The 24,173-nt window shown below is 42.6% G+C and overlaps 5 protein-coding genes across 22 annotated transcripts; 3 read left to right on the forward strand and 2 right to left on the reverse strand.

The window, feature by feature from the left end:
• The first annotated feature begins 213 nt into the window (after window positions 1-213).
• LOC135580759 (uncharacterized) lies at window positions 214-8,009 on the forward strand. Of its 8 annotated transcripts, none has more exons than XM_065139549.1 (11): window positions 214-416; window positions 991-1,124; window positions 1,536-1,700; window positions 2,602-2,782; window positions 3,644-3,700; window positions 3,785-3,855; window positions 4,246-4,324; window positions 4,405-4,464; window positions 5,255-5,355; window positions 5,432-5,510; window positions 6,656-8,009. In XM_065139549.1, the coding sequence occupies exons 1-11, from the start codon at window positions 351-353 to the stop codon at window positions 6,767-6,769; spliced, it is 1,107 nt and encodes a 368-aa protein (XP_064995621.1). In that variant the 5' UTR covers window positions 214-350; the 3' UTR covers window positions 6,770-8,009. The 8 variants fall into 8 exon arrangements, with proteins under 8 accessions (XP_064995621.1, XP_064995598.1, XP_064995608.1 ...); XM_065139526.1 differs by lacking the exon at window positions 6,656-8,009 and adding an exon at window positions 6,024-6,623; XM_065139536.1 differs by lacking the exon at window positions 6,656-8,009 and adding an exon at window positions 6,138-6,623.
• A 1,039-nt stretch (window positions 8,010-9,048) lies between these two features.
• Window positions 9,049-12,729, forward strand: LOC135631739 (sulfate transporter 3.1-like). Its single transcript, XM_065139570.1, has 12 exons — window positions 9,049-9,502; window positions 9,576-9,783; window positions 10,281-10,452; window positions 10,677-10,742; window positions 10,931-11,044; window positions 11,114-11,230; window positions 11,337-11,463; window positions 11,545-11,831; window positions 11,903-12,093; window positions 12,174-12,259; window positions 12,332-12,408; window positions 12,482-12,729. Exons 1-12 carry the CDS (start codon window positions 9,148-9,150, stop codon window positions 12,668-12,670), a joined length of 1,989 nt encoding a protein of 662 aa, XP_064995642.1. The 5' UTR covers window positions 9,049-9,147; the 3' UTR covers window positions 12,671-12,729.
• Window positions 12,730-12,971: 242 nt separating this feature from the next.
• Window positions 12,972-13,988, reverse strand: LOC135638955 (vicilin Car i 2.0101-like). The gene has a single exon (XM_065152580.1). The coding sequence runs from the start codon at window positions 13,986-13,988 to the stop codon at window positions 12,972-12,974; it is 1,017 nt and encodes a 338-aa protein (XP_065008652.1).
• Window positions 13,989-15,074: 1,086 nt separating this feature from the next.
• Window positions 15,075-20,902, forward strand: LOC135580765 (probable RNA helicase SDE3). 10 transcript variants are annotated; one of them, XR_010494495.1, is made up of 7 exons: window positions 15,084-15,347; window positions 15,706-16,566; window positions 16,669-16,842; window positions 16,945-18,399; window positions 19,552-20,017; window positions 20,594-20,699; window positions 20,768-20,902. XR_010494495.1 is itself a non-coding variant. In XM_065139579.1 (6 exons), the coding sequence occupies exons 2-5, from the start codon at window positions 15,784-15,786 to the stop codon at window positions 20,008-20,010; spliced, it is 2,871 nt and encodes a 956-aa protein (XP_064995651.1). In that variant the 5' UTR covers window positions 15,075-15,225; window positions 15,706-15,783; the 3' UTR covers window positions 20,011-20,017; window positions 20,594-20,699. The 10 variants fall into 10 exon arrangements, 9 of the variants coding, with proteins under 9 accessions (XP_064995651.1, XP_064995673.1, XP_064995665.1 ...); XM_065139579.1 differs by lacking the exon at window positions 20,768-20,902 and having other exon boundaries at window positions 15,075-15,225; XM_065139601.1 differs by lacking the exon at window positions 20,768-20,902 and having other exon boundaries at window positions 15,075-15,225; window positions 15,756-16,566.
• LOC135631764 (FCS-Like Zinc finger 8-like) lies at window positions 20,793-23,459 on the reverse strand. Of its 2 annotated transcripts, XM_065139643.1 has the most exons (4): window positions 22,877-23,459; window positions 22,527-22,710; window positions 21,901-22,439; window positions 20,793-21,083 (listed from the first exon to the last, which is right to left on the reverse strand). In XM_065139643.1, exons 2-4 carry the CDS (start codon window positions 22,698-22,700, stop codon window positions 21,008-21,010), a joined length of 789 nt encoding a protein of 262 aa, XP_064995715.1. In that variant the 5' UTR covers window positions 22,701-22,710; window positions 22,877-23,459; the 3' UTR covers window positions 20,793-21,007. The 2 variants fall into 2 exon arrangements, with proteins under 2 accessions (XP_064995715.1, XP_064995710.1); XM_065139638.1 differs by having other exon boundaries at window positions 21,901-22,710; window positions 22,877-23,451.
• Window positions 23,460-24,173: the final 714 nt, after the last annotated feature.

A 24,173-nucleotide genomic window follows, 5' to 3' on the forward strand; every position in this document is an offset into this window, starting at 1 on the left:
ATTTAGATTCCATTCGGTGGTGAAACATGATGACACGACAAACGGAACGATCGAAGTTACAAAACATGGCTTAATTAACCGCTTGGTGGTTCGGGTTGGGTTGCTCTCGTGCCGACTGCGTTCAAGTTCGACCCGGTTCGACCTAATTTACTCGACCCGACCCGACAACGGCTCACCGTGTCCTGCACGACTTGCCTTGTTAGGGCAAACGGGCTCAATCGCAAGCGGTTGCCGCCGGGGCCGCGCGCTAATGTTTCGGGCGCCGTCCTTCTCGTTCTCTCTTCTTCGCCCTTTTTGGACATTGGCGGCGGAACGGGGGGAGCTAACGCGGGCGAGAAGTTCGACAGCCGATGGAAGAGTCGGCGGAGATCGTCTCCGATGGCGGCCACGAAGCTGCTGCTGCGGCGGCGATCATGGTTTGCGTTCTTTTAATGTTGATCCTCCTCTTTCTCCTCCTGTTCGATCTTGTCGTTTGTCTCGTTTTCTGTTCTGCCTTTACGCTAAATAAGATCTCATGTAATGTTGTGTGTAGCCACCGGTGCAATTGAGATCGTAGACTGCATAATTCCATGCAAGGTCATGAAAGATGATATCTTCTTTTATTCATCCTTTTATTGGCGAATAGAAGTGATATCTTCGTCTTCTTCACTTGTTGTACTCCATCCCGTCGCGTAATGACGTCCAATAATGTTTCAAGACTCTAATTGCTTCGTAAAAACTACTAGAAAAATCATTTCTTCAAGCTAATAGAATCCCTACATTGACTACTCCGATACTCCACACCTTCAGGGAAAGTTGTGTGTGCAAACCGGCAATTGTGGAATTACAGATTTACGTGATGACTTCTCTCAACATGTTCTGCCTCCTCAAGGAAAATAAAAGATGGCGCATGTCCTTATTTAGTTTCTGAAATGTCTCTCGTGAAACTAAACATTTTTTGTTGTTGTGTATAAATCCTATATCTCTTATTTCACTTTCGTTTGGGAATAGGACACGGAGAATGGGTTGGTTGAAGAAGAGAAAAATATGGACGTCAAAGTCGCTCCAGCACTGATCTCTGTTCATCCTTTTGAGAAATCAGTTGTTGTTGCAGTGGGTTCTGAACTCCGGCTCTTCAATTTAGAGTAAGCTTTGTAAATTTTGAAATATCTCCATGGAAAAATGATTACTTTCATAGATATGTCATACTTGACAATTGAATTTGACAAAAATCATAAGAATTGAGTGGTAGGTCTCTTTTAAGTTCAATATTGATATCTTTTTCTTCGAACCAGAATACAGTTCTTTCTTGAGTAATTGTCAGTTGCTTTGTGGCCACCACTGCATGGTTATAAAATATAATATTAATATGTTAATGATTGGAATTTTAACAGATATGGAAAGCATTCGATAATGTGATAGTAAGAGGCAAACATAGCTTGGGGCCTTAGGCCATTTATTTTGAATCATTTATGAGCCCTTTTAGATAAATAGCAGGACAATATCTATTTTTCTTGTTGATGTTATTTTGTTTGTCTTTGATTTATTCCCAACAGAGGTGACTGCTCGGTCTCACTGAAAGATGATTCTGGCGAGCCTCTTCATTCAGATGCTATTAGAGCAATTACTTTCGGTGCAAATGGAAGACTTTTTGTGTCTGCTGGAGACGACAAGCTTGTCAAGATATGGGCAACAAGTTCCTGGCATTGCCTTTGCTCTGTGTAAGTTTTGAGTTTTGAATTTTTCGTGGTAGATAAGATTGTTCTATTTTATTATTTTGGGGGTGGAGCGGGTGGAATCTTTGCATGTGTGCATATAAATTCAAAATATGTAATTGGTAAGTAATATGGGATATGAGTGTTGTTCTAAAGGTTGCAATTATCTAAAGTTCTCTTAGTTTCATATAGTGAAGAAAATTCAGATTCCTTGCCTGTTAATATTGTGAATTCTTTTCTTTGGATTTTATTCCTATAGCATCTATTGTTGACCTATATGATGAAGATGATTATTGGCCCTTAAGATTCTGAGTGGTAAGACATTTTTGCCAGTATATTTAACAAATAAAATCCTAAATCCTTAGAGGCTCTGTCATTCAATGTCTCTTACCTTAGTTATAAATAAACTTTACTTAAATTAGCAGCTTTCTCCACAATATCTAGGTTTTAGACTTTTAGTTAAATTCATGGTTTGGAAGGACCAGTTGTACTAAATATAATCCGTGCCTTATTTTAAGCTGCCATACGAATGTCCATGTATAGATTATAATGTGTTTTAGCTTATAGATTTCTTAGCATATTAGCACATTCGAGTTTGTTTTGATGCATAAATAAGAAGCCTCGAACATAGCTGAGTTTTATGTTGCAACAGATGGTATGGTGCAAAAAATTCAAGTGGACAAGGATCTATTCTTCTATAGATGTTTGATGCAAATTCTACTGGTAGAATTGAATTTAATCGTGATATAATAATAAAAGTAAATCTGATGTATCTGCCAATTGAGTATGTTCATTATGTATGGTTACTCTAATCAAGTGTTTTCATTATTCCATATTTTACTGCTATCAAGCACCTCTTGTGTGGGAAAATGACAAATTTGCACTGCTGTGAATGGCTAATGTGCAGATCTGCCGACAAACGAGTTAGTGCAGTTGCTATTAGCCACAATGGCAAATATGTTGCTTTTGCTGATAAGTTCGGAGTTATCTGGTTAATCACACTGGATGAAGATGATGCTAATCAGTCAAAAGTTGATAACAAGGCAGTGCCAATTCTAGGTCATTACTGTAGCATTGTTACTAGGCTGGTATGAGTTTTTATTGTCCAAGTTTTTGAATATTCTTGATGATTTTGTATTATTTTTCTTCTTGTCCTTTATTTTCCTTTTCTCTCCATCCAAATGAATTCCTCTTTGTTCAACTTCATTGAATCTGCTTTGCTCTGCTATAAATGAATTAGATGGCATTTTAAATTGTTGCTGTCATGGAAGCTGTAAATTATTACCTTTTCCCTGTGTAGCGTTGGTCAGTGATAATGTTCTGCCTGGACTATATGGCATTTAATATTGCCGATGTCTGATTTGAGTTTTATTTGTATTTAATTGGTTTGTAAAATCAAATAATGTTTGTGGCTGAATCCTTAATCTTGGGATCCAGGAAACTTGCCACTACTGATATGGGAGGCAATATATAAATATTTATGTTTTTTGTGTCATTGATGTCAACAGAGTTTTGGTTTTGGTAAAAAAAAAAAAAAGGATCAAGGTTCTTCGAAAATTGTTTTAGCTTGTAATTATTTATGAGCTCTAGTAGAACATATTTTTCCAGTGAAAGCTAATGTATGATTTTTACCATTTCACAAGCATGAGTTTTAAGGTCTGTTACAATGAAATATGTTCCTTGCTCAGTGACTACTGAAGCATATATTTATTTCCCTTCCTGCAAATCATAGAAGACTGTAAATAAAATATGGTGGTGAACTAACTACCCTATGGAAGAAGGAAGTTTAGTGAATAAGCCTTGTTTTCTGTATTTGATTAGTGATTATGACTTGATTTTTAGATAAAAAATGATCATTTATTTACATTGTGTTATGTTGCTTCCCTTGTGGGGGTCTAATTTTGCTTAATCATACAGTTTTGGTTGTTTTTCTGTTGTTAAATATGCAGGAATTCTCACCAGATGACAGGTTCATTGCAAGTTCTGATTGTGACTTCAAAATTCGTGTATGTATAAGCTTTTTAGACTACTTAGTTATATGTTGAACTCTCCCTGTTGTCTCAGAACATCTTTCGTATTCCCACTTGCAGATTACTGCATTTCCTAAACGACCCCTAAAAGGTGCACTTGAAATACAAAGTTTCTGCCTTGGTCATAACGAGTGAGTTATGCATTAATTCTTTCTTACATGCCCATTATATTGTTTATTTACTTCACTCTCTAATTTACTTGTGCTGATGGATTAAGTTTTTTTTCACTATGTAAAGCAACTGGATATTTAACAAACATTAGCTTGCTCGTAGCAGAGTTACGGCTCTTGAGTATATAGGAATGGGTAATTTAATGTTGTTTTAAGACATTATATTGAACTGATGCAGTTTGGAGTAAGCATGCTGGCTATGCTGGTGCAGAACCAGTTATGTGTTAGCACTTGATTTTGCCATCCTTACATTTGTCGTCCTTACATCACATGTTGAATTCTTGCCCTCCATGTATTAATGTGAGATCTTACTTAAGTTGCTGTTAGATAACATTTTTTTTTCCTTTGCAGCTATGTTTCTGGTCTTTCCTTTGCATGTCCTTCAGGTTATGACCATGGCTTTCTTTTCTCTGGAGGGGGTGATTCAACTGTGAGTGCACTAAACTGACTAGGAATATGAAAAACATTGTTGCTGGCATGTATATATACTGTGGCTTTTGCTTTATGTAGGTTCGCTTGTGGGATTTCTTTTCTGGCCTTCTGCTTGCTACCTGTGAAGTCGGAGCAAAGGTACACAGATTGAGCTTATTTTATTTTGTGTATGGAAAGTTAATAGTTGCGTAGAACTTGGTTTCTAATCATAACAGTTCCTGAACTATAGATTCTTATGATGCCTCATCATCTAGAATCATTTAGGGTTAATGTTTTTCTTATGGTACTTGCAAATTTTATGAATTATGGATGCTGCCAGAAAGGTAGGTGCTGACCCAATTTACCATTTGTATTCACAAGAAAAGACTCCCTTTGGTTTAGAGCTGACATGACCCAGGAGCCTTATTAGTTTATATAGGGATGACAGTAGATAGGTTAGCAGGTAACGGAAAGTTGGAAATGTTAAAAATTTTCTCAGGGTCCGCGAGCTATTTTGCTTTGTGTGACAGTATTTTGGTTGGATATGTTGGTCTGAACTGATTACATTAATATACAACTTTAATGAGTCTTTTAATTTAGATCGTTTGAAGTATTTATAATGCTCCATTGAGATTCAAATGCCCTTCTCTGGATTTATTGTTTGGCTTTATGTAGACCGTTTCATGTTTTGCATGTGATGATGTCTTAATTGTTGATTACCTAGATGATTTATTCCAGTCTTCATGGGCTTCAATTTATCTAAGAGGATACACGTGTTATCATCTTATGTATGTGCTGATGATGCATCTGCCCACATTCTTGAATTGGTTGTTCTTCAGTCTTCTTTATTTTCGACAATTCATCATGACGGAGTCAACTAGTTATTATTCTTTTTCAGTCAGCTAATATATCATCTTTTTTCTGAAAGCTTTCTGGTTTCCTTTTTAAGGCAGAATTGTTCCAATCCACTGGAACAAAGGATAGTTATCCACCAGTAACTGATCTATGTTCCTCTTCCGATGGTACGATAATTGCTGTTGCCATTCAAAGGTAAGTTCAGTGACATTTTTTACAGTTCTCTTCAACATTTCTGGACACGACAAAGTTGTCATTGTCTGAAAGTCAGTGATATGCGGTATTGCAGTTTGCATGGAATAGTGCTTCTGAATTGTGATTTTTCCGATAGGACTCTTTCTGTTGCCAAGGTAATAATCTGACCCAGAGATGTAATTAGCTAATAGACCTTGCATGCACATCTGGCTATTCTAAATGCATACTGAATGAAGCCAAAGGGGGAAAATAATGGAGCTAAAAAACATGAAACCCTCTTATTGGATTATAAACCTGTGTGTAATGTCCATTTCAGATTTGGGCTTTCAAGTCTGGTTTTACCTCGATTTATAGGCCTTTCAAGTTTGATTTTCCCTTGATTTGCTTCTACATTACTTTCTGCTTCGCTCTGTGTTAACCCTGTTATTTACCTGCCTTCACAACAGCATGTAAAACATTTGCGAAGCTTCTGAGATTACTAGATGGATTCTTAGTGACCTATTTGCCATTTTTTCTGGCAGTAGTTTCTTTAGTGCATCATGCGTTCTAATTATATTTCCACCATACCTTCTCGAACTGGGCAACTGAGATTACATGAAACATATTTGTTTAGTAATGAATGGTTTGGAAGATTGTTTTTTTCATTTTTCTTTTCTTCTTTCCATTAGGTCGTTACCTTGGAAGAGAATTATTTCCCAACCAGCTTAGCATTGAGTACCTTCACACAACTTATGTGGACAATTATGGGTGCATCTAATGATCTTGCCCCATCCACCACGCAGTTACCAACCCGCATTAGGGTCATCTCCGGCTTTTGCAAAGACCGATCCAATGACAATGGCCATGATCCTATTGTTTTGGAAGACAATGAAGTACCCGGCGGCCGGAAACTCCTTTCGCATCTGCAGGGGAGTCCAGACGTTACCAAGGAAGACGCAGCCTTAGCGGCAGCAGCCGAGGCAGTTAAAGTATCGATGCGAAACATGCTGATAAAAAAAGAATACACATTGGATAAAAGAGAGTTGAGAAAAAGGAACAGAAACGATAGGAAGCTAAGATAGAACCTCTTGTAGTAGTAGTAGTAGTTCCATTTTTGGAGTTAAAAGGTGTTCTAGTGATAATTTATGAACATTTCTATTCACTCAGGTGTCTGTGCTCTACTTCTTGTTTCTGTAGTAGTAATTTAGGGCAACAGTATCGGGTCTCTTGATCACAATAACTGCAATAGATCATGATGGATTTCGATATGAACGGATGCCTTTGTTCTACTCCTCGACTAACTGTTGTCTCCTTTTCCCAGGACATGCCAACCGTGGCATTTGGCCACGAGAGATTGCTTTCGGATCTACTGCTGTTTTCTGCCAGCAATGTGAATCTTCTGATGAGGCCTCAGAACATTCATTGTTGGCAATAGCATTCGGCTCCCCATTCAGCTGCTTGCCGTCTTTGTTGCCGTCATCTTCTCAGTACTACACTCAAAGGCCAAAGGAAGCTTATTTTTACCTGCAAAACTCAAAGATTGATTCCACAGAACGTGCAACTCTCTCTAGCATTCCACTGACCGACTCTGGTCCTACAGCGTGTAAGATTTGGGACCTCCGAGGATACCGAGGACACAGTAAGATGCTGAACACAGTTGACCGTGCGAAAGGGAACTCACTTTGTCACCACTGCCCATGATGGGGGGGGCCAGCCATTATACTCTGCAGCTCAAGTGCAGCCTGGTCTTCTTCCACATCTCCTTGTTCTTTGAGGCTTTGACCAACGCGAAGAGGCGGAGAGGAATACATGCTCTACTTGCATGCGCACATCGTAAAGCTTATCATCCTCGATTATAGGACTCATTGGTGTCTTCATTGCACCGCCACAATGCTCTCTTCGGAAGCTGACTTCGGAACATTGTCGATTGAGTGGATGCGAGGCAAGCCTTGCGTTGACCACTGCCGAGCTCACGTTTCAAACAGAAAGGGGGGAGTCCGACCAACCACGATTCGCGTAAATGGACGCCGCACTCGAGACAGTTTCTGCATGTAGACTGTGAAGGATTCCAAAGTCATTCAACTTTCTCATCAATCCTGTGGATATCAACAGAGCTGAAGACAGTCACACCTCCCCCCAGTCACCTTCTCCACCCAGAACATTTAGATCAATAATACATTTTGGATTACCATGCATTAAACGGATAACTTGAACTCTGTCTCACCTACCGTGAAGCAGCAGAGAGATGGATGCATGTGGAGACCACACTCCTTTGGCTATTATATTACTCTGAGAAGCTGCAGTTTTCAAGACAATCCACTTTGTGACCAGCCAATACTGTAATCGCCGAAAGCTGCAGAGTCTCGGAAATTGATCCATATCTCGAGGGGCTGTTGAAAGAACACGCTACTTCTTGTCAAACCGTGACGAAGCTCGAAGAAGTTCGACTGCAAAGCAACAAGAGTCAGCTTGACTGAGGTAATTGGCATACCATTGTCTCATTTAGAATCGAGACTTTCATGCCTTCACGGTGTACTTCATCATCACACAGAGCTTTCTTCAAATCTGGTTGTCGCAATTTGTCAAAAGGCTAGAGATAACATGATATCATTCCCTTGACATGACAAGGATGTGATGACTTTGCAAGGCTCAATGAACAATAACAATTCACGTAAGGCTGTGTCGTTGATCTTCCAGCCATCATAAGACTTTCCAAATGCTTGAAGGTTGGTGTGTACATGATCAGTTCAATTCCTTGGACTGAAAACTAGCCGAGGAGAAGAACAGGGGTCAAAGGTCAAAGGAATTAGGCCACCAATACCCCCATAAACCTTTCAGATTCTACCTCTATGATATCAGCATGGACTTCAAAGTCAATATTGTATCAATAAAATACAAGTAATATAATTGCTGGATTGATTTAGGAACCAACTTACCATGTACTGATTAATTAAGATGCTCATCTTATTGGAAATGGGGGATCACTCCATTTTTCTTCAAGGCATCAAAAACCAAAAATATGAAAAACTATCATGAACACTTTTGTTATTTAAGTAAAAAATTATTAAATAAAATATATATTGTCTGATTTATATGATTTGGCCAGAAATAAAAATAGAAATACTCAATATTTCACATGTTAAAATATATAGTATACCCCTTGATTTCTGACCATCCAATCCAAATTTCAAGATGATGTAAGTATGAATCTAATATCCACACCATTTGTATACTACCATATCTGTATCATACGTTTAGACGTAGAGCAAAAAGAGAGAGAAAGTTTGGCAGCGATCTACTTCAAGATTCGTAATCTAGATATGGGACAGGGGCAACCGTCCCACTTTGGTTTCCCAGTTGACTCCGCAGTCAACTGATTGGACCAGCTCGCGGCGGTCACATCAGACGGTCAGATGCCGATCATCGCCAACACGCGGAGCCACTCGAATCGACTTGCAGTGTCGGGCCTCCCGCTGAGACCAAACATCGACGCTGAGCCACAAATCCCAGATTATTCCTAAGCTTTCCCTCGGCCACTAATTTCCCTCCACGTCGCCATCAGCTTTCATGCCACGCCTTCCTTCGGACCCACCCGCACTTCCCTCAAGAGGGATTTCGTTAGGGGATCAGAATCCTCCGCCGGCGCACCACAACCTACCTCTTCTCCATATATACACAACCCCCCTCCCCTCCCTCCCTCGTCAGGGGATCAGCTGCAGTCTTCCTCGCTCCCTCACCTCTCCTCCCTTGTCTCTCTCTCTCTCCCCAGCTTCTGACTCACCTCATCGACTCTCTGACCACGCATCTTCCACAATGGTGACAGTGGAGAATTCCGACGCCGTGTTCCCGTCGGGGACCGTGGACGGGGTGGAGCTGACCGGACACGTCCCGATCCCGCCGTCGAGATCGTTTCTTGCTACGTTTAGAGCCAACCTCAAGGAAACATTCTTCCCTGACGACCCCCTACGGCAATTCAAGAACGTGCCCGGGTCGAGACGGTTTCTGATGGGATTGAAGTACTTCTTCCCGGTCCTCGAATGGCTTCCCAGCTATGGCCACAGCACCTTCAAGTCTGACCTCGTCGCTGGGATCACAATCGCTAGCCTTGCCATACCACAGGGGATCAGCTACGCCAAGCTCGCGAACCTGCCACCGATTCTGGGCCTATGTAAGTGCATGCTCGGAAATCAATGGTGGTGTCGGCACGATTTCAGCTCTCACTCCATTACATACGTGTGCAGATTCGAGCTTCGTGCCGCCGCTGGTATACGCCATGATGGGAAGCTCCAAGGATCTTGCTGTGGGGACTGTGGCTGTGGCGTCGCTACTGATCGCGTCTATGCTGGGAAAGGAGGTGCCACCGTCACAGAACCCAACACTATACCTTCACTTAGCCTTCTCTGCAACGTTCTTTGCTGGTGTCTTTCAAACTTCCTTGGGACTCTTAAGGTACAATAACGGATGATTTCTTCTTTTTATATATATATATATATATATATATATATATATATATATATATATAGAGAGAGAGAGAGAGAGAGAGAGAGAGAGAGAGAGTAAATGCATGAACGTATCTGCATGAGATTGGATGGTAGAATTGTCTATTGTTATGGAATATGTCTGAGGAAAAACAAGAATAGGGAAGATAAAGACACGAAAGAAACAGATCTATATGATTTGGCGAGAAATAAAGTAGTGAATAGAGAGAATAATTTGATTTGGAGGAGTCACAGTCTTATTGGTTGTGTATAGTATCACAGTTCTCCCTATTTATGCCCCTAGTAATTACACATGTGAGAGACAAGGCGACAACTGGGAAAGCATCAGGACTTTTACTTTTCCTCTCGAGAAAAAAATCAGATAAAGCAAATTATTCTCTCATTCCTTCTGTCAGAAACACAAAAAGTATATTATCTTTATTTATGTTTCTCCTTTGATGCTTTCAGGCTTGGGTTCATAGTGGACTTCTTGTCCCATGCAACCATCGTGGGCTTCATGGCGGGGGCTGCCACAGTCGTCTGCCTCCAACAGCTAAAGGGAATGCTGGGTCTCCAACACTTCACCACGGCCACTGATCTCATCTCTGTCATGGAATCTGTCTTCACTCAAACTCACCAGGTTCTTTCTTACCTGTTGCCCCTTCCATGTCTTCTCTCCTAAAGATGTCTCCTTTTTCTCATGTCAGAAGTACTGCGTACCATATGACCGTTATGATCATGACAACAGTTACATGATCTATTTTGTCTACTTCTCTTAAAGGTTCAGTGTTAGATATTCTCTCACATCTTATGTTAATGGAGATCTGAAGTGATTGGTGGTGGTTGTGGTTTCTTTTCTTGCAGTGGAGGTGGGAAAGTGCGGTTCTCGGTGTTTCCTTCCTGTTCTTCCTCCTCCTCACGCGCTTTCTAGTGAGTCGTCCCTCTCTCATCACTGTTGATTTGGACGAAGCTAACAATAATGTCACATCCATCTTCAAGAAACAAAAATGGGTCAACCAATCTAAGACATTATCTATTCAGTAAGATCTTAAGATTACCATGATGATGATTTCTTACTTGAAGACACGGAGATCATGGTGTTCTTCTTGAACTGACAGAGCAAAAAGGGGCCCAAGTTCTTCTGGGTCTCCGCAGCAGCTCCCTTGACATCGGTGATTCTGGGAAGTCTTCTGGTGTACTTCACCCATGCCGAGAACCACGGCGTTCAAGTGGTGAGTTCTCATAATCTTCTTGCTGCAACAGTTCAAATCAATCCTGAAAGCAGTGCGATCACCGTGCAGATTGGGTACCTGAAGAAGGGTCTAAATCCACCATCGCTGACCAACCTGGTGTTCTCGCCGCCACATATGGCTGTCGCACTGAAGACTGGCATCATCACTGCGATCATCGCCCTTGCGGTATGTTTTCTCTGAAGAGAAATTGGCTGCAGCGCCTAAAGTGTCTTCTTGTCTCTATGCTAAAATACTTCATCTAAATCAGCGCTTGTTTGGTGTGTAATCACAGGAAGGAATCGCTGTGGGAAGGAGTTTTGCCATGTTCAAGAACTACCACATCGACGGTAACAAAGAGATGATCGCTTTTGGGATGATGAACATCGCCGGATCCTTCACGTCATGCTATTTGACCACCGGTGCGTTCCTTGGCATGCAATGTTCTCGTTAGGTTCGGAGTCGTACCAGCTCAAAATCGATGCTAATGATCTGCGTACCAGGGCCGTTCTCACGGTCGGCGGTGAACTACAACGCCGGCTGCAAGACGGCGATGTCGAACGTAGTGATGGCGGTGGCGGTGGCGATCACTCTGCTGTTCTTGACGCCTCTGTTCCACTACACTCCTCTGGTCGTGCTCTCTGCCATCATCGTCGCTGCGATGCTGGGCCTCATCAACTACGAGGCGGCGATGCACCTGTGGCAGGTCGACAAGATCGACTTCTGCGTGTGCATGGGTGCATACTTGGGGGTCGTCTTCGGTAGCGTCGAGATCGGACTAGTGATTGCAGTACGTTCTCTTCCATGCCCGCCTACATTGCACTCAAGATCGGACCTCTCACAAGCGTACTGCTACTGTAGGTGGCCATCTCCATACTAAGGGTTTTGCTGTTCGTCGCGAGGCCGAGGACGACTGTTCTCGGAAACATTCCCAACTCCTCGATCTATCGGCGGATGGACCAGTACTCGGAGGCGCAGAGTGTCCCCGGCGTGCTCATTCTCCGAGTCGACGCCCCAATCTACTTCGCCAACGCAAGCTACTTGAGAGAGAGGTTAGAATGCAAGAAGCTGTAGGGTGTGATGGATTACTTTTCATGGTAGAATTTGCTCACGGACGTGATTCACCAATCAGGATATCGAGGTGGATGGACGAAGAGGAGGAGAAGCTACAATCCAAGGGAGAGATCGGCATACAGTACGTGATCTTAGACTTGGGCGGTAAGTGGTTTCTTCCTCTCCTTTTTCACTCTCCTTCTTCTTCTTATTCTCATGGCATTCAATTTGTGGCAGCTGTGGGTAGCATTGATTCCAGTGGGATTGACATGCTGAAAGAAATCAACAAGAGCATGGACAGAAAAGGAGTTCAGGTAGGGAGCTTTCGAGACAACCCAATCTTGCTTGTCTGTGTCATTGACATCCCAGTGGTTTCTTCATGATCAGCTTGTGCTGGCAAACCCTGGCAGCGAGGTGATGAAGAAGCTAGACAAGTCCAAGGCGCTCGAAACCATCAGACAACAGTGGATATTCCTCACTGTGGCTGAGGCTGTTGCTGCATGTAATAGTTTTTCTCTGCACCCATGCAAGTCTGACCTCGCAAACCATGAAACAGACTGTGATAGCGTAGTCTAAGAACAATAAATGTGATCAGCTTATCAAATAATCACAACCAGGAGAAGGATTTGGACTCATTCGATCCCTGTTTTCTCTGTTCTCCGTCTTTATTGCTTTCACGAGCAATCTCTGCTGTTTCATTTCAAAGGCAGCTCTCTTATTCATTCATAGTTACCGGGTCGATGCACAGACTCGATTACACTACTACCACATAAGAGACTCGATTCTACTACTGAAAGCAAAGTGTCAGAGCGTCTAACTCTGATAGAAACCTGCAGAGCCACCGTTCGTCACGGAGTGTCCAGTGATGCGGAACCCTCTACTTCACCTCTATCACCAGGTCGATCCCTCGACGTCCCTTCTGCTGCTCCCGGTAACGTTCCTCGCATTGCTTCGAGCACTCCTGCTGCTGGCGCGGGTCGCGCTGCTGCTGTCGGCACCGTTCTCGGCACCATTGTAGCTCCTCCTCGGGCTGCTTCGGGTTTCCGCCGGAGCCCCTCCTTTGTTCTGTTTCCTCTCTGTACTGCTCTTCGCATCGGCTGTGGCACTCTTGCCGTTGTCGTGGATCCCGGTACTGCTCTTGGCATCGTCGCTGGCACTGCTGGTACTCTTGGACCGGTTCTCTGTTGTCTTCATCGCTCTGCCCGCCGCCATGTCGCCGCTCTTCTTCTTGTTGCTCCTGTCTGTACTCGTCCTCGCATCGGCTTTGGCATTCTTGCATCCGCCGTGGGTCGCGGTACTGCTGTTGGCACTGTTGCTGGCATTGCCGGAGCCGTTCCTGAGGATCTCTGTTGTCGCCGTTCCTCTCCGACCCCTGACCTTGCTCTTCTCTGTAGCGCTGTTCGCACTGCGTCTGACATTGCTGCAACTGGCGTGGGTCGCGGTGCTGCTGCTGCTGACAACGTTGCCGGCACTCCCGGAGCTGCTCCTCGGGGTCTCGGTTCATCTCCAGGACATCCTCTCTCCGGCTCCCGCCTTGCTCCTCTTTCTCGTACCGCCGCTCGCACCGTTGCTCGCACTCTCTCAACCTCTGCGGATCACGCTGCTGGCTCCGGCACTGCTGACGGCACTGCCGGAGCTCCTCTTCGGGGTCGCGGTTGGCCCACCCATCCCTCCCACCCTTTTTCTGCTGCTCACGGTACTGTTCCTCGCACTGGTGCTCGCACCAGCGTCGTTGCTGCTCGCCTTGTCGACTCTGGCGGCACTCTTGCTTGCACTGCTCGAGACGCCGCCGGGGGTCGATGTTGTCGTAGGACACGACGGAGGCGGCCGAGAGGAGGGAGATGGAGAGGAAAACAAGGGCGGAGAGGAGGACTTTTGCCTTGGCGATGGCCATACTTGCAAGCACAGAAGAGGGTGAGATGGGATGCGGAGGACGGAGAGTACATATAGGCGAGAGTAAAGTTGGCGAGTTTGGACGCTTGTAGACACAAGGTCGGCCGCCGTTCTCATGCACACTGACGAGTGTTCCTCATCGAAGCTGGTCTAATTTACAGATGGCAGGGAAGCTCGACAGGACCAAATTGCATGCCGTGGAGGACGAGGGAGTCGAGCACTTGGACGTGGACAAAGTCTCTGTTGGCGAGGGATGTTTTGCTGCCGCCGCGGCTCGGTTCATATTCCGGCTAATTCGAGGTGAGAGGAGACACCGGGTTGGACTACGGAGACTTCACGGGAGACGAGCACGAAGGCAGGAGCGAGACACGGGTACGTCGATGGGGTAGGACGCGGCGAATGGCTTTTGTCGGGTCGCCGAGTCTGCCCGCCACGTCGCCTATCCTTCGTGTGCTCTGCGCATTTAAGATGGATGTATCCCGACGCCCAGCGAGCGGGTCAATACCCCGTCAAACACCCATCCGACGTGGCAACAGGCAAAAGGACCGCCTGGCACAAACAAAACTATAATACCAACGACATACGGCTTCGAGGACATATTTATTTATTATTCTTTTAATCTCACAAATCCTCTCTCATTATCGTCCATTCCTTTTGCTTAGCAACATCGCATGTTCTTCTTACTGTGTTATGTGCATTTAAGATAAAAGTGATGACAATATCCACTTGAAAAAGGAGGTGGCAAAAATAAAAAATATTTAAGATATTAGAGGAAAAAGAATCGTGAATAATAAAATATTATTATTTTATTTTATTATATTTTTATTATAAAAAGATAAATAATAAAAAAGGATTATAAATAATAAGAAATACGCTCTAAATGAAAGATTTCTACGTTACAAAAGTAGTCCATAGAAAAGTGAACTTAAATCTCAACCGCTCATATTTTCTGAATGAAAATAAATTATTTAAAAATGATCCGCCAAAAAATGACGGACGGTTAAGATTTAACTGAAAAGTGAAGCGGACGGTTGTGAATGGTCGCCTTTTTCGCTTTGTACGACGCGCTTCAGGTGGGTTACTTCTTTCTCTGCTGCCTTTCTCACTCCGTTTCCACTCTCGAGGCGTTCTCGCTCTCTCGCCTCCAATCATCAAGGAGGCAACGCTTTGGGGATCACTGCAATCTCCGGATCAATCACACTCTGTATGCTAAAGAGGCGTTCCGTTGGGCTCGATCGGTTGGTTTTTCTGGCATTTTCTTCGGGTTTTGGTTAGGTCTCATCTGAATGCCCTCGTTCATCTCCAGCTTTGATTTGTAATGAGAACTCTCGACGGATGTCGAGTAATATTTGATCTTCCGGTACATATTTTGCTTGAGATTTTCTGGATCTCAGGGTTATTTGTTGCAACAATTGTACTATGATTTTAGGTTCATGAGGTTGTCGTTGTCGAGTTCCTGATCATGGAGTTTTGCGTAGTTTCGGAGTCGTGTGCACCGAAAACGTTGTTCTTAATATTATTATCCTTTCATGTTTCAGATATGATCTATGACTATCTGTTGATTTTATTTGGGGGTTTGTCTGATGCTCTTTATTACTATGGTTATCATTTCTAAATATTAGATGTAATGATCTGAATTAGTATCTGAAAATTGTGCTTTTTCTTGAACTTGATTCAATAATTTTCAATTGTATTTCTTGGCTATACTTGCTGCCTAGATTAAATGAAGGAATAAATCTGATGGTACATGTCCATTGGGTTGGACCAGAACCTCGGTGACTGAAGGCTAATGTATAATGGGCACCATCGGTGAAAAAGATTGGGATGATGAGTACTCGGAGATCAGTGAAAAGCCGGAGGTTGAGTTCTTGGATTACGAGGATGACAAATCTCTTCACAGTTTTGATCCGCTTGAAGGTCCTGTTCAAATCACAAGTCCTTTTCCCTTTGTTAATGGGAAACCGCAGTCTGCCTTTATCGGAGAAACATCAGCAGATTCAATCAGTATCAAGAACACAACCAGTGACCCTATAGAACTATGGAGTATTAGGATTTTCTCATCTAATCCAGAGGACAGCTACATCCTGTCAATGATGAAGCCTCCAGCAGATAATGCTGATATGGACGCAAGGCGTAGCTTTGTTGGGTCAACGTATTTGGAGGATAGGGTGCTTCAGCCGGAACAAACTCTCACGATTTGGCTGTCTTGCAAGCCAACAGATATTGGGCTGCATACTTCTGTTTTGCATTTTGACCTGGAATATGAGAAAGTTGAACGAGTGGTCTTTCTACTAGCGGAAGACAAGGTCTCACAGGCTTTGTTCTCTGACAAGCCTTATAGAGCATCGTCACGGAGGAAAATGTTTGATAATGATCGGTATGTGGCAGGATCTCGTCCACCTCGGGCACATACGCAGGGGATTCGCAGATACAGGCTTCCTCCGTTTGATATACCCCAAGATTTACGTGAAATTATTGAGAATAAACAGGTTCCTGATGTGATTACGGAAGGCTTAAATAGGAAGAACTATGCAAAGTTTTTCAGCACCCTCCTTGTCATGGAAGAAATTAATTTGGAGGTAATTCAGATTAAGCCTGAATAAGTAGCAATGAATATTTTATCCCTTGAAAAATTAGTGATGGATTCATTTTTCTTCTTAACTGCTGATTGACTTTTGCAGGAGGAGATGAGAGCATATGACATGGAGTGTGTGGCCATGAAGAGAAGGGGCAACTATTTGTTGTCCCTTGAGGTGCCTGGATTGGCTGAGAGAAGACCCTCACTAGTTTATGGTGACTATATATTGGCGCAGCTATCATCTGACAGTGCAGATGATGATAGACTCCCTTACCAGGTTTATCCTCATCTTAAACTCGACCCCTAGTTGCACTTCAAATTAACATCACCATATGGGTTAACAAAATCGTTCTTATATGATATCGAGTATTCTTTTCAGGGTTACATTCACAGGGTTGAGGCAGATGAAATATATCTGAGATTTGACAGGAGCTTTCACCACAAGCACAGGGAGGATGATGTTTACAATGTCAGCTTCACATACAATAGAGTGAACATGAGAAGGCTGTACCAAGCAGTTCATGCTGCTGAAAATTTAGGGATAGACCTTCTCTTTCCTTCAGAGTCACATCGCAGAAGGGTCATCGAAAGATCGTCTTTCAAACCATTCAATCCATATATAAATAGGGAGCAAGCCCGTGCAGTTGAAATGATACTTGGCTGCAGAGGATCTCATCCTTACGTCATATATGGACCACCAGGGACTGGAAAGACGATGACACTTGTGGAAGCCATATTGCAGCTCTACACAACCAGGAGAAATGCACGGATTCTTGTATGTGCTTCATCAAACAGTGCGGCCGACCATGTTCTGGAGAAACTGCTTGATAAAGATGGACTAGGGGTTCAGGAAAGTGAATTGTTTAGGCTAAACGCAACCAGCCGTGCATATGAGGATGTTAAGCCTGATTTTATTCGTTTTTGCTTCTTTGATCATATGGTCTTCAAATGCCCTCCTCTGAAGGCCTTGCTGCGGTACAAGATCATAATCTCAACCTACATGAGTGTGTCACTATTATATGCTGAAGGCATTCATAAAGGTCATTTCTCCCATATTTTATTGGATGAGGCGGGTCAAGCCTCTGAACCTGAAACCATGATCCCGATATCAAACTTGTGTGCAAGAGACACTGTGATTGTGCTGGCAGGAGACCCTATGCAATTAGGACCTGTTATTTATTCAAGAAAAGCAGAGAATTATGGTTTAGGAAAATCCTACTTAGACAGACTTTTTGAGTGTGATTACTATGGAAGCAGTGATGAGAACTATGTTACAAAGCTGGTGAGGAACTACCGCTGTCACCCTGCAATCTTGGATCTGCCATCAAAGCTTTTCTACAAGGGTGAATTGATTGCTTGTAAAGAAGACACTGTATCATCTATTTATGAATATGCAGACCTTCCCAATAAGGCATTTCCTGTTCTTTTTGTTGGAATTCAAGGTTGTGATGAGAGGGAAGGCAATAATCCATCGTGGTTTAACAGAATTGAAGCCAGCAAAGTGGTAGAGATCATCAGGAAATTAAGGAGGAATACTGATGTAAATGAGGATGATATTGGAGTTATCACTCCATACCGTCAACAAGTTCTCAAATTAAAGAAAGCCCTTGAGTCACTTGAGCTGCCGGAACTGAAAGTTGGCAGTGTTGAGCAATTTCAGGGTCAAGAGAGGGAAATTATAATAATATCTACTGTCAGATCAACGGTGAAGCATAATGACTTTGACCGAGCACACAACTTGGGATTCCTCAGCAACCCTAGAAGGTTTAATGTTGCTATTACCCGTGCTAAATCCTTGCTAATCATTGTGGGAAATCCACACATCATCTGTAAGGTAAAATTTCTCTTTGCCAAGTAGTCATATGTGTTGATCATAGTTCTTTCCGCATTTTTTTCCTTTCCTAGAAGTTCTAATGATTTCCATTTTCAGAATCAAATAGTATGCTTTAAATCTTCTTGAAGTTGCTTATGTCATCGTGTTATTGCATGTCACTGTATGTTTTTTTTTCATCTTCTACTTATTGCATGTTGCTATAAGTAACATGCATGTTACTTATTGTTTACTTGATCAAAGTTGTCGACAGTTATCAGTGCTTATTCATGTTGCAGTTATGCAATATGCATCTTGGTATATACATGACAAATGAGAGTTCAAACTTTAGTCAAATTATCATGTATCTACTGCAGCATCACCCGTCAGCATCATGTGGGGCTGCCACATCTAGCCAACACACCATGGAACCATGTCAGATCAATATTTTGGATAGAAATGATTGGGACCATATGAATTTTCGTATAGTGAGTCACTTAAATGCGCAACTAATAGTCTTTTCATAAAATCATCTTTACACATCAACAGAATTTACACAGATATATAGGATATTTACCAGAAATACTCCCCTTGCCAAGGGTATGCAAGAAATTTCCATTAAAATAATTTTAAGAAACTCTCTTATTATGAAAATTTCTTGCATAATCAATCATCTACCTCATCAATCTTCTGATTCATGTGCATGCTTCTGTGTTGGTTAGGCTCCATTGCTATTAAGGCAACATGTATTGTTGTCAGTTTTGAGTTATTCCATGGAATATATACATGGACTGATGCCTTTCATTTTGTTATCTTTTTCGCTTCTTTTTTCTTTTCCAATTTCTACCATTGTATCCTCGATAAAATTGGTGAAATATTTGCCTGATAAAGTTAGACCTTCGACTTACATAGAATCACTCTATAAAAAGTATAAAAGGATATAATTTGAAGGAAAATATCATAAAATTAAATGAAAAGATACTTGGAGATGGGAATTCTTTCAGAATGGGTCAATGAAGTAATCCTATTAGTCGAAGATGGACATTGGATCAATTTAACATAACTTGATCTTTTATTATGGTCATAATCATATGCTGATTGCTTATCAAGCTCTACTTGCAGTATGTATACAAGTCTGTGATATCTTGATACCCACCATCATCTGTAACTCTGCAGGATCACCATTGGAATAAGCTTCTCAGGCACTGTGCAGATAATGGTTCTAACATAGGATGTCCTCTTCCTTCACCTGAAAGGGATGACTATACTAATGATGAGTCTACCGAATACAATTACGAACAAAATGTTCAACATGAAGATGGTCGGAGTGATATGCCCAGTGAGTACCAGAACAATGTTGAGTGGAATGACAGTGGCTTAAAAACAAGCACAGATGTGGTTAAATGGGGTGATATCGTCATAGAGGCGACCGGGTGGGAAGATGATGATGCTTCGGAACCCTACTCTAAAAGTGAAAGCAACCAAAACGTGCACTCAAGCAACTTTGGTCGGGGTGATGAGCCTGAAGAAAACAGTAATTCATTAGCCTCAGGAAGTCACGGATGGAGTGACGAGGCGGTGTACAAACCTCGACTTGCAGAGAAAGAAAACGAATGGTCTGATGGGTGGAACTAAAAGTTGGGCAAGTCCACAAGTCTCTTTCTCTTCTTTCTTGTCAAACTTAACATTGTAGAGAAAATTTCAAATTTGAAAATTATCATGAGCAATTTCCATAATAAGTGAAACTATGTGCATCATAACTTCTCTTGGTTTTGTTCCATATGCTAAGAAAATAGATCAGCAGATCTTTTATATCATCTAAAGGCTCAAGCTTTTAGTCTGGTATGAGTGCAACGATTACAGCTTCAGCTTGCCTGAAGCTGCCCTTGATTTCCTTTTTTCTGTGCCCATCTTGTATTGTTCTTCTGTAGGCCATATGCACATCATTTATACAATTGTTTCTATGGTTGAGCAGATCCAATGAGCAAAACCAGCTCATTATCCATTAATTGGTTCTAATCCCCAATCATATAGAAATGTTCAAATGGAAATTATTTTTTGTTATGGAAAATATTATTCTAACAAAGGTAGAGAAGGATCGACTATAAAAAATAAATACATAAATGACTTTTAGAGAGGCCACTCATTCTTTTTCATTTTCTCACTTGGCTTTTTAAACCTATTTTTGGAGCCTAACTCGACAATTTTTTTGGTGCAGGAAAGATAACTTCGGCCTTATCACCACATCGGCACGGCACCATATCAAGCATACACGGATCAAACTTGAACCAAATTGGGTGGTCAACCCACTTAGATCAGATCAGGTTATCCATTTTTACTTATGATGTGGGATGATGATACAGATCATAACAGTATGACTACTGATTGCCAGGAATATAGCTTTGCACCGAACGACATCAAATAAACATCGATGAGACAACAGCCAGAGGAAAAGTGCAACAATAGCAGTCTCAGAAATCAACTCTACAAAAATACTTACCTCACCGGCTTCCTCTACAAAGGGAAAAAAGAGAAAGAGAAAGCGACTACTAACAGTAAATACATAATGACATGTTCCTAAGCCACTTGCAGTCGATCCATTAACCGTTTCTGTCTGCTTAATGGATTTCTTTCAGCACTTGTTCTTTCCCTCATCAAGCAGCATCTCGTGGTGGCGACATTCATGGCTACAGAATGCTTTATCTCCTCTGAAAGGGAAAAGAGAATAAATCTTACATCTTTCACAGGAAAATTACGCCATGTGTTGCTTTTAACATGGTATACTAACAGGTGACTAGGAATCAGATCTTTTTATATGAGAAGGAACTGCAATTAGTCGAAATCATATCGTATCGTAGATACATACGGATAGAAAGATGAGCAATTCAACATACAAATCAAGGACGAAACGAATCGAATCGAAAATTTCAAGGGTGATGAAACACATGTTATGCAGTTTTGTTCTCTAAGATGAGTTCCAAAGGGTGCTTTGAGGATAAAAAAAAACTTATAGGACAATTCAGTGAAGATTAATGTGACATCAAAGAATTACAAGTAGAAACAACATAGAACTTGATGATGGCACATTCAGTGAAAATTATAGGACAATTTGCAGTGACAGAGGCCTAAAGAAACATAATCTTTGATTGGTGGGCAATGTCTCCTCAAGAACTCGAAACTCTAAAATGATTCCATGGCATAAGGATCATCAGGGGAAAACCTCCTAATAGAAGTCAGGCGACAAAAAGGAACAGTATTTTCTATCATGCATACGAGGAGCTGCAAGTGCATAACCTCTACAATAAGAATCTAAATTACATGTTAAGGGATTTAAAGCGTAACCACAGTAAATGCAACAATTCATATGGAACTATAGGGAACATGAAGCAGAATCCTCATGGTTTCCTTAAATGAGACAATTATGTGGTAAAACATGCTTGACTAGAGATTCAAAGATAGGTCGAAGACAGCAAACTATAATTAGCAGCAGCGTGCAAAGGACTATATGAATCAAGACGAGCTCACCTGTACATGTAAATATCCTCCCCTGAGCCAAATTTCTTCTTGCAGCCATAGCAAAAGCTCAAGAAATCATCCACGGCATATCCCGGACGATCACTAGAAGACCTGCGCTCACTCATTGGAGTGGCAAATCCATTAGTGCAGCTCTCAATGATGCAGTTATCGAAGATATGAGTCGTCCTCGGATTTGGCCCATGCAAGATCACGCGAGTGTAGTCCTCCGACAGCTCCATCTCCGGCGGTGGAAGGCGCCCGGTGAAGAACCGAGGAGGAGAACTATGCATACCAGGGAGCAAAGCCAACTGCGAGTTCCTAGTTTTGATGCCGAACTCTGTAGGTGAGTGGAGGGACTCGCCGGAGGAGCGCATAGGCGAAATTGAGCTGGACTGAGAAGTAGGAGGAGGAGGAGGAGGTATTTGAATCTTAAGCTGAGACCCAAACACCACCATCCTCTTCTCTGGCCTGGAAGTACTGTTAAAAGAGTCGTCATTGGTGAGAGCATCAAGAAGGCCAAGTCCAGTGGCTCCCGACTCCACATCCTCCTGAGGAAGGAGTTTGTTTCCATTAGAGAAGAAGGGGTTCCTAATGACAGAGAAGGGCTTGGTTTCCAGTATGGAAGTTGGGCTCACAGCTGCTTCGGGGTCTGCTATGTTTTTTGGGGAGTAGAGCCTTGGAGAGGTGAAGAGAGAGGCAGCAACGGGAGATGGGAGGGAGGGGATGTCAGACATAATGCCTTGCTTGCTGCCGACTGCTCTCGACCTCTTCCTCAGCATAATATCCTGAATCTTTGTTCTCAGAAACATAGAATTGCAACTGCGATGGGACAAGTGATGAACTACATTACCAACACATCTCCACACACGAACGAACAAAAAAGAAAACTAGATTGCTACACACAGAAAAGCACACCTTCTATGCTCAAAAGATGAATCGAAACTAGTACATTAAAAATCAAGAAATAATAGAACCATGAACTTACCGATCCGGTCCGGTGTCATCAGAGGGAACAGCAACCGAGCGAAGAGGTATGAGGGTGCCTCAAAAGACTCCTTCTTCAGCTGTGTTATGATAGATATCCTTGGACGAATCAAATACTAAACTTCAGATCAGAAACCAGTATCCGATCTGTCCGCCAAAACAACTCCGAAGGCTGCTGGAAATAAACTTGCAGAAAACCTGATTCTCCAAGACAAAAATATATGTAACCATTGAAGCAAAGAGACAGATTCTTTTTGTTTCTTCGTTAAAAAAGGGTCGAACATCAGCCTAAAGGTCTCATCTTTCATGCCCAAACACACCAGATTCTTCTCCAAGAACCCACAACCACTCTCTAGTTGTATGGAAAGATGACGACAGATCTAATAAACTACAAAAGACGCTTAAAAATCTACCAAGATGGCTCCTTTCTCCTTCCTTCCTCCCGAATTCAACTGCGCTCGCAGGGGATGGACGAGCAAGCGCAGCTGATTTAAAGGGCAAACCAGTGAGCAGGGGAGGGAGGGACAGCGGTCTCCTTTTTGGTTGTTTCCTTCAAAGTGGCCTTTCCTTTCGATACGGCCGGTTATAAAAGAGAAGCTGCATGATTACCAGCATCCAATCACGTCACGGTGAACTTAACCCATCGATACCACAGAGCTCTTTACTATTGCAGATACAAAGATCTTTTTTATTTTGTTATGAATTTTCTTTTGTCAAGTAACTGTCATATTAACTGCTTTCACAAAAAACAAAACATAATAAATGACCGATATATAAAAAATACTTTTTTAATTGGAAAAAAAGGGATAACTCTCCACTTCCAACGACGAATGGGCAGTGGTTCCGTGACGGATGAAAAGACGAGCGATGACACGCAACGATTTATTCCCGGAGCAGTACGGAACTCAGTTGGGTGACGGGCCACCGAGTCGAGGGTAACTGGTGCTCGGCTCGGCTCGGCTCAGAAGCCGGATGATGAGTGGATGCTTGAACTAGAACTAGAACTAGTGTTCGGACCTAAGACAGGAATCGTGGACGTGACACGTGCACGTCTTCGGGGCCAAATCGGGGTGGTCAATCCGTGTATGGGACGTAGGTGAGATTAAAGGAGCCGCAACAGTCAACATCCGGCTCGGCTCGGCTCGGCTAGCGGGCAGAGTCACGTCCCGTGAACTTTCACGGACTCCGTCGTAGATGCGCACGAACCCCGCTGCGGGCTGCTAGTTTTTCCTCGGACAGATCTACCCTTCTACTCTTCGAATATTTTCACCCATGTCTGAGTGGGCCCACCCGTACTA

Source organism: Musa acuminata, chromosome BXJ1-3 (genome assembly GCF_036884655.1).
Source record: "Musa acuminata AAA Group cultivar baxijiao chromosome BXJ1-3, Cavendish_Baxijiao_AAA, whole genome shotgun sequence".
Taxonomy (NCBI): Eukaryota; Viridiplantae; Streptophyta; class Magnoliopsida; order Zingiberales; family Musaceae; genus Musa; species Musa acuminata.

Coding starts and splice junctions, on each gene's coding strand:
- LOC135580759 (XM_065139526.1), top strand. CDS start 351: ATGGAAGAGTCGGCGGAGATCGTCTCCGATGGCGGCCACGAAGCTGCT. Junction 417..990: donor CTGCTGCGGCGGCGATCATG/GTTTGCGTTCTT, acceptor GTTTGGGAATAG/GACACGGAGAATGGGTTGGT. Junction 3,701..3,784: donor ATTGTGACTTCAAAATTCGT/GTATGTATAAGC, acceptor TCCCACTTGCAG/ATTACTGCATTTCCTAAACG.
- LOC135631739 (XM_065139570.1), top strand. CDS start 9,148: ATGGTGACAGTGGAGAATTCCGACGCCGTGTTCCCGTCGGGGACCGTG. Junction 10,453..10,676: donor TCTTCACTCAAACTCACCAG/GTTCTTTCTTAC, acceptor CTTTTCTTGCAG/TGGAGGTGGGAAAGTGCGGT. Junction 11,464..11,544: donor GTCATGCTATTTGACCACCG/GTGCGTTCCTTG, acceptor TCTGCGTACCAG/GGCCGTTCTCACGGTCGGCG.
- LOC135638955 (XM_065152580.1), bottom strand. CDS start 13,988: ATGGCCATCGCCAAGGCAAAAGTCCTCCTCTCCGCCCTTGTTTTCCTC.
- LOC135580765 (XM_065139579.1), top strand. CDS start 15,784: ATGGGCACCATCGGTGAAAAAGATTGGGATGATGAGTACTCGGAGATC. Junction 16,843..16,944: donor ATGATAGACTCCCTTACCAG/GTTTATCCTCAT, acceptor TATTCTTTTCAG/GGTTACATTCACAGGGTTGA. Junction 18,400..19,551: donor ATCCACACATCATCTGTAAG/GTAAAATTTCTC, acceptor GTAACTCTGCAG/GATCACCATTGGAATAAGCT.
- LOC135631764 (XM_065139638.1), bottom strand. CDS start 22,700: ATGTTTCTGAGAACAAAGATTCAGGATATTATGCTGAGGAAGAGGTCG. Junction 21,084..21,900: donor GAGGATATTTACATGTACAG/GTGAGCTCGTCT, acceptor TTTCCCTTTCAG/AGGAGATAAAGCATTCTGTA.